Source organism: Mesoplodon mirus (assembly GCF_964341445.2).
Source record: "Mesoplodon mirus genome assembly, chromosome: 15".
Lineage (NCBI taxonomy): Eukaryota > Metazoa > Chordata > Mammalia > Artiodactyla > Ziphiidae > Mesoplodon > Mesoplodon mirus.
Genome location: NC_138991.1, coordinates 53,395,445 through 53,407,781, shown reverse-complemented (window position 1 = coordinate 53,407,781; position 12,337 = coordinate 53,395,445). Strand labels below are relative to the sequence as shown.

The following is a 12,337-nucleotide window of genomic DNA, read 5'->3' as shown; positions in this document are numbered from 1 at the left end:
GTTAGGTGTCTTACCTCAAGCCTAAAGTGTTTATCTGTGTTGATAAGGTGGAACTCCAACTGTGGAAAGTTTGCTTCCAGGATGTAATCTCAAAAGACATCTCCTCCTATCTCCTCGCCCACACCCTAGGTTGCTTTTAACTTTGACACAGGAAGAATTTTCCAGGGCACCATATACCATAGAAAACAGCAGCCACCGAAGAGCCATCCTCATGGAACTGGAGCGAGTCAAAGCACTGGGTGTGAAGCCCCCGCAAAACCTCTGGGAATACAAGGTGAACTCTATTTTTTCAATGGAAAATAAGTATTGAGCACCAGATACCAGTTATCTGCCTGCCCACTGCTCATGAATACATCAGACAAAACCGAAGCCCCCTGCGTCCCCGCTTTCCCTATGCCCGTGTATCCTTCCTGGGCCTGTTTTCCTACTTGTGTTATGGGTATATATCCACAGCTCTAGGAACAATGTTCTAGGTTTTTAACCTTAACATAAAAGGCATGAACTGAGCTTATTATCCTTCTGCAAGTAGCTTTTGTCTCTGGCACTGTTTCTTTTCCTCTTGTGCCATATTCCACTGCACAAGTGCGTGGCCATTTATACATTCTCCCATTGATGGCCACTGAGATTATTTCCATTTTTGCTATGAGAAACAGGGCTGCTGTGGACATTCTTGGAAAGTTCGTGTACTCACGTGTAAGACTTTCTTTGTGCTGTACACCGAGGAATAGGATTACTGGGTCACAAGTAACGCACATCTTCAGCTTTACCAGATGCTGATAAATTGTTCTTCAGTGTGACTGTACCTGGTTCTTCTTCACAGAGAGAATTTAGCAAATACTGTATTGTAAAACGAATACTCTATTTTTTATTAGTCATAGAATGTCTGGAGTACACAGACCTATACCCTAAAAAAGACATCATGGAGAAAAATAAATACAAATAACCAATACGTTTCTGGGGGAAAAATGCTCACTGATAATTATGGTACAAATGAGACACCGCTGGCGTCATTCTCACCTATGATGTTGTCAAGGATAAGAACTTTCATAACGTGAGGAAAGAGGCACTCATGTGTGCAGATCCTAAATTGGCGCAGTCTCTTTGGAGAGCGGTTTGTCAATAACTACTAAAATTTAAACCGCCCCTACTCTTTGGTCTACAGTTTCACTTCTTTGCATTTAGAGCACAGGCAGCATAGCGCTGTGATCAAGAGAGCGCTCGGCAGCCTGACTCCCGGGCTCCTCGCCAGGCTCCTCCAGGACACATTGACTGTGGGAACGCCAGCAAGTCCCTGGGCCTCCTGGTCCCGTTTCCTCCTCAGCCAATGACCTCAGAGAGTCACAGTGAGAATTAAATGTTTGAGTCACAGAAATTATTAAACAAGATGTTGACCACAGTGTCATTGGTAATAGCACGTGGGAAACAACCTCAGCACCCATTGTTAGGAACAGGTTAAATAAATACAGCTCACCCATACATGTAGCCATTACAAAGGAACGAGGTGACCCTGGGTGCGCTAACAAGAAATGATACCCAAGTTGTTAACTGAAAGTAAAGAAAAACAGGTTAGAAAACCTACACGTTTGTATGTGTCACAGAAAATCTCTGGAAGGATACACAGACCATTAACAATGTTTTCATCTAGGGATTGAGACTTGGATGGAAGGGTGAATTGTATTTGTCATTTAATACAATTCTGTGCCGTTTGAAAAAAAATGTGTTTATTTTGTGCATGTATTGCTTTAAAACTGAAAAAACACTAGTTTCAGAATTTTTGAAGAATGGGGATAGGGTCCTAAGATAGAAGATTTGTTGTTTTCTGTGTTGTTGTTCGTCAGTTAAAAAAAAAATCCCTACTTCTCTTTTATCATAAATTATTAGTTTTGTTAATGCAGTCAAACTCTGGACTTCTTGTAGCCAATATTAGTCCTATGGTGGGTTTTAATATCTGACAGAACCTTTCTAGGTCCTGTATCCAGCAATGACCCTCTATTTAGAATCTGTCAAAGTAAACTTTGAGTGAATGGGGATGGTATTCTGGTCCTACTGTAAAGAGCAGGCAGAATCTTATCATCAGTCTGCTCCTTCAGATCTGCGCTTCAGCCCCTCCCCAAGCGTGGTCGCTTGATGTTCAGCCTGCAGGCTGTGTGGTAAGACCCCTCAGTGCGGCTGCCCCTGAGTGCCACTGTTCTTGTCAGACCTGAGAGGGACAGCTCCCCACAGCAGTGCTGTCATCGTAAACACCTAACTGGGAGGTTGGTTTATCCTCCTTCTCTGATAGAAGGTAGCCCCAGAGTTGGGATATTTTGGTCCAGCTGATCCCAGACCTACAAACATGTAACCCGGTCATCTCCCTTTCTCTTGTACTAACCAAGATGTGGCTGGGTGCCTTCGGGCTCTGTTTCTGGGACCTGTGTTCCTTTAGAGCCTGCACACCCAATAGGAGCAGCATCGCCCCCAAGGCCATTGGTTCTTGAGGGGTGAAAAGTGTTAAGTATTGCAGTGACTTGCGCCCCTCCAAAGACCATAGGACATAAACAGATACACAGTATATCTGTGGTATTAACATTTCATGGGGCAGGGGAGGGCTTATGAAAAAAATGTCTTTAAAAGGCTCCTTAAGGGGTAATAATGAAAAAAAGGTTGGGAAACATTGCTTTAAAATGAAGAACTACTTCCATATTTCTATGTCTCACCTAAGTTACAATATAGAGATATTGTATTTTAGAAGTTCGATTTTTCAAAAAACTTTTACTATGGAAAATTTCAAATATACCCAAAAGCAGGATAATAGTACAAAACTTCCATCAACCCATACGACAGCAACTCATGGCTATGTTTATTTCAGTAATACCTACTCCTGCTACCCCTGATTATTTTGAATCTGAGATAGCATATATTTCATAAGTAAATATTTTATTGAATCTCTAAAAAGTAAAGACTTTTTTTTTTTAATTTATGTGGCTGCGTCAGGTCTTAGTTGCGGCATGTGGGATATTTGTTGTGGCACTCAGGCTTCTCTCTAGTTGCAGCGCACGGGCTCCACAGGGTGCAGGCTCAGTAGTTGCAGCGCACAGGCTTAGTTGCCCTGCGGCATGTGGGATCTTAGTTCCCCAATCAGGGACCGAACCCGCGTTCCCTGCATTGGAAGGCGGATTCTTAACCACTGGACCACCAGGAGAGGCCCTAAAAAGTAAAGACTTCTTGAAAAACAAAAATAAAATACCACAATATACCCCCCCAGGATGAATAATTCTCTGATATTATCAAATAATTTGTCAGTATTCAAATACCCTACATTTGTTTTTTCAGTTGATTTGTTCCAGACAGGGTCCCAACAAGGTCCACATTTGGTTGTCATGTCTTTTTTTTTTTTTCTTTAATTAAGGTAAAGTTGGTTTTCAATATTATATTAGTTTCAGGTGTACAACATAGTGATTCAATATTTTTATAGATCATACCCCACTTAAAGTTATTATAAAAATATTTGCTATATTCCCTGTGCTAAACAGTATATTCTTATAGCTTACTTATTTTATATATAGTAGTTTGTACCTCTTAATCCCCTACCCCTGTCTTGCCCCTCCCACCTTCACTCTCCCCACTGGTAACCACTAGTTGGTTCTCTATATCTGTGAGTTGGTTTCTGTTTTGTTATAGGTGTTTGTTTGTTTTATTTTTTAGATTCCACATATAAGTCCAAATATACCTACTTATTTTTCTATGTCTGACTTATTTCACTAAGCATAATACCCCCAGGTCCATCCATGTTGTTGCAAAATGGCAAAGTTTCATTCTTTTTATGGAAGGGTAGTATTCCATTTGTGTGTGTGTGTGTGTGTATTTATATGCTACATCATCTTTACCCATTCATCTGTTGATGGATACTTAGGTTGCTTCCATATCTTGGCAATTGCAAATAACGCTCTTATGAACATTGGGGTGCCTGCATCTTTTCAAATTAGTGTTTTTGTTTTCTTTGGATATATTCCAAGGAGTGGGATTGATGGATCATATGGTAGTTCTATTTTTAGTTTTTTGAGGACCATCCATACTGTTTTCCACAGTGGCTGCAGCAATTTACATTCCCATCAACAGTGTACAGGGGTTCCCATTTCTCCACACCCTCTCCAGCATTTGTTATCTGTGGTGCTTTTGGTGATGGCTTTTCTGACAGGTGTGAGGTGATATGTCATTGTGGTTTTGATTTGCATTTCTCTGATAATTAGTGATGTTGAGCATCTTTTCATGGGCCTATTGGCCATCTCACTGTCTTCTTTGGAAAAATGTCTCTGCAGGTCTTCTGAATTTTTTTTAATTGGGTTGTTTGTTGGTTGTCATGTCTCTTAAGTCTCTTTCAATCTGTAGATTCTCCCTTCCTCTTGTCATTACCCTGCATTTATTTGCTGAAGAAACCAGATCATTTTCTCCTGTAGTTTTCTGACGCTTTGTACTTTGCCAGTTGTCTCTCTGTGGTGTCACCTAACAGGTCCCTTCTTCCCCTGCATATCCTATAATCTAGGAGTTAGGACTAGAGGCTTACTTTGGTTTAGGTTTGGTGTTTTGTCAAGGCTACTTTATAGGTGTGGTATTTTCTTCTATCAAGAGGCTCATAATGTCCCATGATCATTGATTGTTTAGATCCATTAGTTCATTAAGGGTTGCCAAATGGTGATACTGTAACTCTCTCATTTCTTTTTCATCTTGTTCGCTGAAATACATCTTTAACAAAAAGGAAATCTTCTGTCAACAGCCATTTTGATTATCCTAAGTACAGTATATACCAGAAGGGCAGGTTAAATGCTTGATCTTCTCCGTTTACTTACCAGTTTCAGAATTTGCTTCCCTGTTGTCCTCTAAAAGTGACCAATCTCTTTCTTTAGGATTATTAATAACTGAGTATTTTGACATTCTTGATGTATTTGAATACGTTTCAATAGTTATCCTAATTGATGCTCCAACTGTCCCATCTTTTTTGAGTAGGAGTCTCCTCAAATTATTCTGAGTCCATTTTTTAAATTTAACTTTTGAATTGAGGTACAGCCTACTTGCTAATGAGTCCTTTTAACATGGTTTATTAGTCTTTGATAGTTTCCGTTCTCACACGACAAGATGTTCAAGTTACTCATGTATCTTTCCTGCCCCAGACCTGGAATCAGCCATTTCACAAGTTGGACCTCTTAAAAATTTTTTAAATATAGAAAATGCTAGGTACATACAAAAATAGAGGGAAGAGAGTACTCATACCCAGCTTCAACGAGCATCGACTCATGGTCACTCCTAATTCATCTGTACCCCTCCACCCTCTCCCCACACCCCCAGTCCTGGAGTTATATTAAAGCATATCCACACATCATATTATTTCACCCCTAAATACTTTAGTGTGAAGCTCTAAAGAGAAGGACTCTCTTCTTAAATGTAACCGTTATCACACTTTAAAATTTTTATTGGTAAGCCACTAATAGCATCAAATAAGTTGAATATGTCTTAACAGTTTTGTTGAGCTATAATTGACATACACATATTTAAAGTGTACAGTTTGCTAAGTTTTGACGTATGTACACACCTGTGAAACCATCACCACAATCAAGATAGTGAACGTATACATCACTCCCAAAAGCTTCTTCCCGCCCCTTTGTAAGCCCTCCTTCCCATCCCTCCCCTTTTTAATTAGTGGACAGTGGTATCTCACTGGCTTAATTTGCATTTCTCTAAGGATTAGTAATAATGAGCATCTTTCATGTGCTTATTTGCCATCCTTCTGTCTTCTTTGGTGAAGTGTCCATTCACATCTTTTGCCCATTTTACTTGATGCTTAGTAGCATCAAGTAAGTTGAATCATTTTTAAGTTTGTTTTAGAATCAGGAAAAATATAAATGTACATTCATTATAGCAAAATTTACAGAAGTGAAAAAAATGAAAATAAATTGACCCTAATCCCACCTGAGATTCAGACATGGGTAACATTGCATTTTGCTCTGGTTTCTTCTAGACAATTTTCTGAGTGTACTTAAAACAGCTGTTTTATTTTTGTATTCATTCCGCAAACATGTACTGACATCTCTTGTGAGCCAGGTGGTCCTTTAGAAAAGGGATCTGAGTCCTGAATCAGGCAGGCCCTGCTTTCACGGCACTGACACTGTGGAGGTGGATGGCTACACATCTTAGATCTTTTCTTCACCTAACATTGTAACATGAGCATTATCCAGTGCTCCTCCTATACATTCCTCCATGGCTGTATGAATTCTGGGCTAAATATCTACTGTAACTTCAGGACTGAGGTCACAGATTTCACTTTTTCTCTATTATGCACAACGCAACACTAAATATTTTGTGCATGAGGCCTTCTGATTTTTTTTATTAAGTGGTGCCCACTGATTACTTTCCCGAAAGGTTGTGTTCTTCTAAATGTGCCTAGGAGCTTGCTTCTCATCCCCCTATCCCTCCCCACCCATGGAGAGAGACTGGATCTTTCTATAATGTAGCCTAACAGATGGATTACTTGGCCTCTTCTTCCCATTCATTCATTCATTCATTACCAGTGCAAACCACGTGGAGGAGGGCGTGAGGCTATGGAAGGAGCATGGGTGGGGAGCGGGCAGCTGTTGTTGTAATGAGTCCCTGCACCCGCCTCATCCTCTGCAGGCCATGAACCCAGGCAGGTCCCTGTTCCTGCTGTACGCCCTCAAGAGCTCCCCGAGACTCTGTCTGCTGTACCTCTACCTGTTTGACTACACAGACACCTTCCTGCCCTTCATCCATACCATCTGCCCTCTGCAAGAAGACAGCTCCGGGGAGGACATCATCACCAAGCTTCTGGTGGGTCTGGAGAGGGCCTTGAGTGGCTTCATGCTGCCATTCCTCAGCGTGGGATGGAATTGGAGACATGGCTGGCGCCTGTCAGGGAAGAGGAAACAACATGAGCCTTCATTTGAATTTTGCAAGGAGAGCCCCTACGAAAGAAAATACAGCAGGAACTTCCCCACTCCCAGAAGCCTGTTCTGTTTCCTGCATTGCATAGCAAGAGGGGTTACTCTCTGGACTTGAAATATTTAGGGGAAAAAAACCCAGCTTTGCTTCTGTTATAAAAGAAGATAGCATAGGTCCAGATTGCCCAAGGGTTAGATCTGTGGGCCCTCCAGCTTGGTAATCTGTCTCTTAACAGGATCCCCAAAGGATGATTATTTGTCCTACCACAAGGCAGGGTTAGTATCCGTCCTGTTGGCCTCAGAATAGTAAGCCGTCATCCAGCTCACTGATGGGAGTCATCACGTCAGCTGACCACAGGGCCTTTGGCAGGGATAGTTACCCACCACGGCTCTGATGGATTCCTTCAGAATTGTCAGTGGATCCCATTGACTCAGGGTGATTGTGTCTAGTTGGTCATCGGAGGGTAATGTGTACTTTTGGGGCAGTCCCTCTGATCTGTTTATATCAAAAGTCACATGGATATAGGAATCATTGTATATGATGTTGAAACAGAATTCCTAAATCTCCAAAGACCCTTTTCTAAACACTTGAATCAAGTGCCTACCTAACTGACCTCAGCCTTGGGTGTAGTTTTAAGCCTGCAGGTTAGCCCCTTTGCACAGTGTTTCTCTAATTACCCAGTTTTCAGCTGTTCCCTGCCCTTGCTGGACTGGGAGCACAGAGACCCCCTGACCTTTCCATTTTAAAAAGCCCCATCAACCCCTGCCCGCTCATCAGGCTGACTTTCTTCTTGGGATGCTCAGTGTCTGCTCCATTGTACACAGTCTTGCTTGGCTTTCATTAGCCTCTGGATGCCTATGAGTTGTTTAAATACTCTTGTTACAGATTATCTGCTAATTCTGTAATGAAAGTTTTTCATTTTCCCAAAATTACTTTTTAAAGGTATATGTTTAATTTTCCCATGACCTGTTATCATTCTACCACAGATGAGCTGTTGAATTGAAATTGTTTGAGCTACCCTTGCAGTGGTGAAGAAATTGTAAAGCTGGTTACTTTTTATTCATTTCAGCCTCATTATTAATAATGCTTAGATTACTCATGCTTAGATTTTTTTTACTTCTGAGCTTCCACAATTATATAACAAGCATCTCAGTTCAGCCTCTTTGGTAACATTTATCCAGTGTAAGATTAATTATTACAGGGTGAGTTTATGGATGGAAATCTCATTTTAGATTGTTGTAAATGTGTGTATGTGTATGTATGTTTTAATAAATGTAAAACTCACTGGGATAACCACAGTATTTTGTGTAAAATTCAATCCTCATGATATTTTGTGTCCATTTTTATGTAGTTTTATTTACTTGTGTGTTATTTTTAAAGGATCTTAGAGAGCCCACATGGAAGCAGTGGAGAGAATTCCTTGTCAAGTACTCCTTCCTTCCATACCAGCTGATTGCTGAATTTGCTTGGGACTGGCTGGAGGTCCATTACTGGACGTCACGGTTTCTCATCGTCAATGCCATGTTACTCTCAGTTCTGGAATTATTCTCCTTCTGGAGGACCTGGTCAAGAAGTGAACTGAAGTAAGTGTGTTTTTATGTAGGAGACGGTTGGAGCAACAGAGACTGGGAAAGAAATACCAAGTGGAGGAGAAGTCCTCTGTGGAGTGTTGTTCAGACTCGAGAAGACGCCCCGGGCTCTGGTTTAGAAATACTGCTTAAGCAGCAAACAGGAAAATGCCTTTGTGTTGGGGCTGGGGTGGCTCTGGTGGCGCTCACTGTCAAAGTGCGTCCCATGCGCCTTCTCCCCATGCGATGTGCCGGCTAATTCCTGCGGCTCGGGCGTGAAGGGCTTCAGTAATTGAGGAATAAACAAGTGAGAAGAAGAGGGTACTTTACGGAAAGCAGCAGTGTGGCAGAGCATAAAGGGATTTGATGAGGAATTCTGTAGGCATGAGTTCTAATCCTGCACTGCCATCAGCTGGGACAGTGATAATTTCTCTGGATTAATGCATAAAATGAGAGAGTTGGACTAGACAGTCACTGAGTCAAGTGACTCTTGGTTATGAGAGAAACCAACCTAAATTGGCTTTCCTACCAAGGGACATGCCCAGTGAAGCCTTCCTGCATGGCTGGACCCAGAGACCCGAATGCTGTCATCAGGGCCACCCTCTCCCTCTCTTTCTCTCTCTCTCTCTCTCCCTCTCCCTCTCCCTCTCCCTCTCCCTCTCCCTCCCTCCCTCCCCCTCCCCTCCCACCCTCCCTCTCTCTCCCTCTTACAGCTCTGCTCTGTTCAGCTTCAACAACATCTTTGTTTGGGGGCCCTTGATCACTCTGGGTGTCGATCTGAGCAGCTTAGAAGCCCTGGAGGAAAGAGAGCACTTCTGAGGCTTGTGAAAGTCTGAGGCTCACGTGCCTTTGCTCTGATTGGCCCAGCCTGGGTCACAGCCTCCCCCTGCCACCCCGAACCCATCACAAGGGCAGGGTTTTGTGGGCTCCCCATGTCCAGATGCAGGTGTGCACTCCTAGCCTCTCCCCCAACCAGGGGCTGGCTGATGCCCCAACCAGACCACATGGAAGAGAATAGGGGAGGGAGACACCCTAAAGGGAAACTCAAAAGATGCTTCCAGAAGACAGGGTATGGCTGCTGGGCAGCAGAAGTAACGCATCAGCACACCAGCGTCCTTTCAGCCTGAAACAGCCCATGACGTGAAGGGGTCTTGGTCTCATCCATCAGGAGCAGCCTTATAAATAGTTCTGAGGACCTGACAAGAACCTCCCTCATTTATTTCAATTCAGTGAACTCACTTATTCAGGCACAGTTGATTGAGCCCCTACTCTGCCCCTGGTTCTCTGCTGGACACCACAGATCTTTTGGTAAAGAAGACAGTTTATACTCTGAAGGCCTGCAGCCTAGCAGGGAAAAGATTATGTTAAATACGTACAAGAGCGACCCAGCGAAGAAGCGGGTGGAGTTGGGACTGTGCTGGGGAGGCCTCGCCTGTGGGACCAGGCGTGGGGACTGGGTGACAGTGCCCTGAGGAGGCACCCTCTAGGCTGCGTCCTGGGAGTTGAAGGTGGAGTGGTCAGGAAAGGTATGTCTGGGGCACTGGGGACAGGAAACAAGGTCTCTGCAGCACTGGCAGCCAGACTGCATCAGGCAAAGGCCCAGGGTCTGAGCACCTCGGCGCTGTCGTTAGAAATGCCATCACTATTCTGTCTCTCAGATGCTTCTCTTCCTTTTTCAGGACTGTGCCTCAGAGGATGTGGAGCCACTTTTGGAAAGTATCAACACAGGGGCTTTTTGTGGCCATGTTCTGGCCCCTCATCCCTCAATTTGTTTGCAACTGTCTGTTTTACTGGGCCCTGTACTTTAACCCAATTATTAACATTGATCTCGTGGTTAAGGAGGTCCGACGGCTGGAAACCCAGGTGTTGTGACTGACGCTGCCCAGGCTCTGAGGGACTCTTCCAGCCTCCCTGCCAGCCAAGCTCTGATGCTTAAGTGCGGCGAGGGGGACGGGGAGCAGACATCCTATTTTCTGCCCCTAGTAAACAAGGTGCTGCTTTGTCTGTCAAAGGCTACAGCCAGGTCTTCCCCCTCTGCCTGTGGCAGCAGGGACTGGCGCCCCAGCGCTTGGCTGACAAAGCCGCCCTGCCTCCCACCCAGCCACCTTCCTCGTGGGGCCTTGGGAGGCCCAGTCCACGACATCTGGCAGGGACCCAGGGTTCTCAGAGGACATGGAGTGGGTCTCAGTCCCGCTGGCGCTGATAACCTCAGTGACTGACACAAGGTTCCCAGGGCAAGTTGGAGCCCTGAGACTGAGCCCAGGGCCAGGCCTGTCCTCTAAGTTAAGCTTAGGAGAACAGGAGATTTCATCATAGGCATGGCAGTTGCATATAAAAACCGCAGAGGAAAACCCAAAATCCGGTTGACGACTCTGTCTTATTTAAGAGTTGCTAGAAGGTTTCAGAGTTAAACCTCTGAAAGGATTCAGTTCAAGATTAGAATGATGGTGGTTAGACTTGCCCTCACTGTTTTCTACTTGTAATCGTTGAAAGTTTGGATCTCTTTTTCTGGGGGAATTGAGTGGGATGTCAGGTAGTTAATGGAGAGTAATTCACGTCAGGCCGAGCTGCTTCAGTGCTACTTAAAATTGTTGTTTTGGGGTTTACGTTGTTTTGTTTTTAAGAATTTAATTTGTAAAACCCAGGCTAGTCCGTTTGTTTAAGGAAACATTTTGTACACTGACCCCCCGCTGTACACTCTGTTCTGATGTATAAAACAACAAGTATAATTACACCAAGTGCGGTAATTGTAAATATGAAATGAACTGTAGCCTTTGGTTTCCTTCCAGTGTGACAGGAGCAGGTGTGAGAGGCAGTCAACCTGAAGACTGGCCCTGCGGAGATAAGCTTGCATCCAAAATGGTTTTTTGTGACTCCATGAACCATTCATTAACCCTTTGTATCTTTGAAGTTTTCACTCAAACTTTGCTTCTGAAAGTTTGAAGAAGTTACTTGAAATAAAAATAAAGATTCTTGGGCCTCCCTGGTGGCGCAGTGGTTGAGAGTCTGCCTGCCGATGCAGGGGACACGGGTTCGTGGCCCGGTCCGGGAAGATCCCACATGCCGCGGAGCGGCTGGGCCCGTGAGCCATGGCCGCTGGGCCTGCGCGTCCGGAGCCTGCGCTCCGCAACGGGGGAGGCCACAACAGTGAGAGGCCCGCGTACCACAAAAAGGAAAAAAAAAAAAAAAAAAGATTCTTTTATACAGGTAAAACTTCTATGTAGAGAAAAATAAACTGTTTAGGAAGCATGAAGAAAATCTGAATTGCTCAGTACGACCTACTGGTCACAATGAAGTCCCCCCAGCCTGATGTGGACATTGAGCCGAGGAGGAACCACGGAAGGTTTCTTAAGTGAAAGGAGGGAGAATGTTTTCTTTCCTCCCGTGTCTGCTCGTCAGGCCGAGGCTGCCTGGCTTTACCTGTTTAACCCTCGTGACCTGCCGGAGACACCGATAGTCCAGCCGATCCGCAGTACCTTCATGTCCCTGGCCTCATGCCTCGCGGGGTTACTCTTCTCCTTTTCAGGTGAAGAGATGGAGGCTGGGTGGCACTGGTGGAGCTGGGCCCAGGCCAGACTCCCAGTCCAGCACTGCCCACCCGCCCCCACCTTGGCCTCCCCCCACACCGTCCCCACCCACTCCCCAAATCATGCTTCAAAGATGAGTAATACCCACACGTGCTCCGTCTGGGGGGGATCGCAAAGCAGTCCTGGCGGAGAGCAAACAGGCTGAGCTGGGCTCTCCCTCCTATGGCCTGCAGCAGGGACAGGCATATCGGAGCCAGGGCCACCGGCTGCCTCTCCGCCCTCAGACCCTCTTGGCTTGGTGTGTCAAAATGG

General features: G+C 44.6%; 1 protein-coding gene across 1 annotated transcript in view; it reads left to right on the top strand.

Moving 5' to 3' along the window:
* Nucleotides 1–11,481, top strand: part of BFAR (bifunctional apoptosis regulator) — a 28,873-nt gene extending 17,392 nt beyond the window's left edge. Inside the window, exons 5-8 of the mRNA XM_082644892.1 lie at nt 130–274; nt 6,646–6,819; nt 8,311–8,513; nt 10,178–11,481. Coding sequence (XP_082501018.1) covers nt 130–274; nt 6,646–6,819; nt 8,311–8,513; nt 10,178–10,370 — 715 coding nt within the window. The 3' untranslated portion in view covers nt 10,371–11,481. The remainder of the gene's footprint in view (nt 1–129; nt 275–6,645; nt 6,820–8,310; nt 8,514–10,177) is intronic.
* Nucleotides 11,482–12,337: the final 856 nt, after the last annotated feature.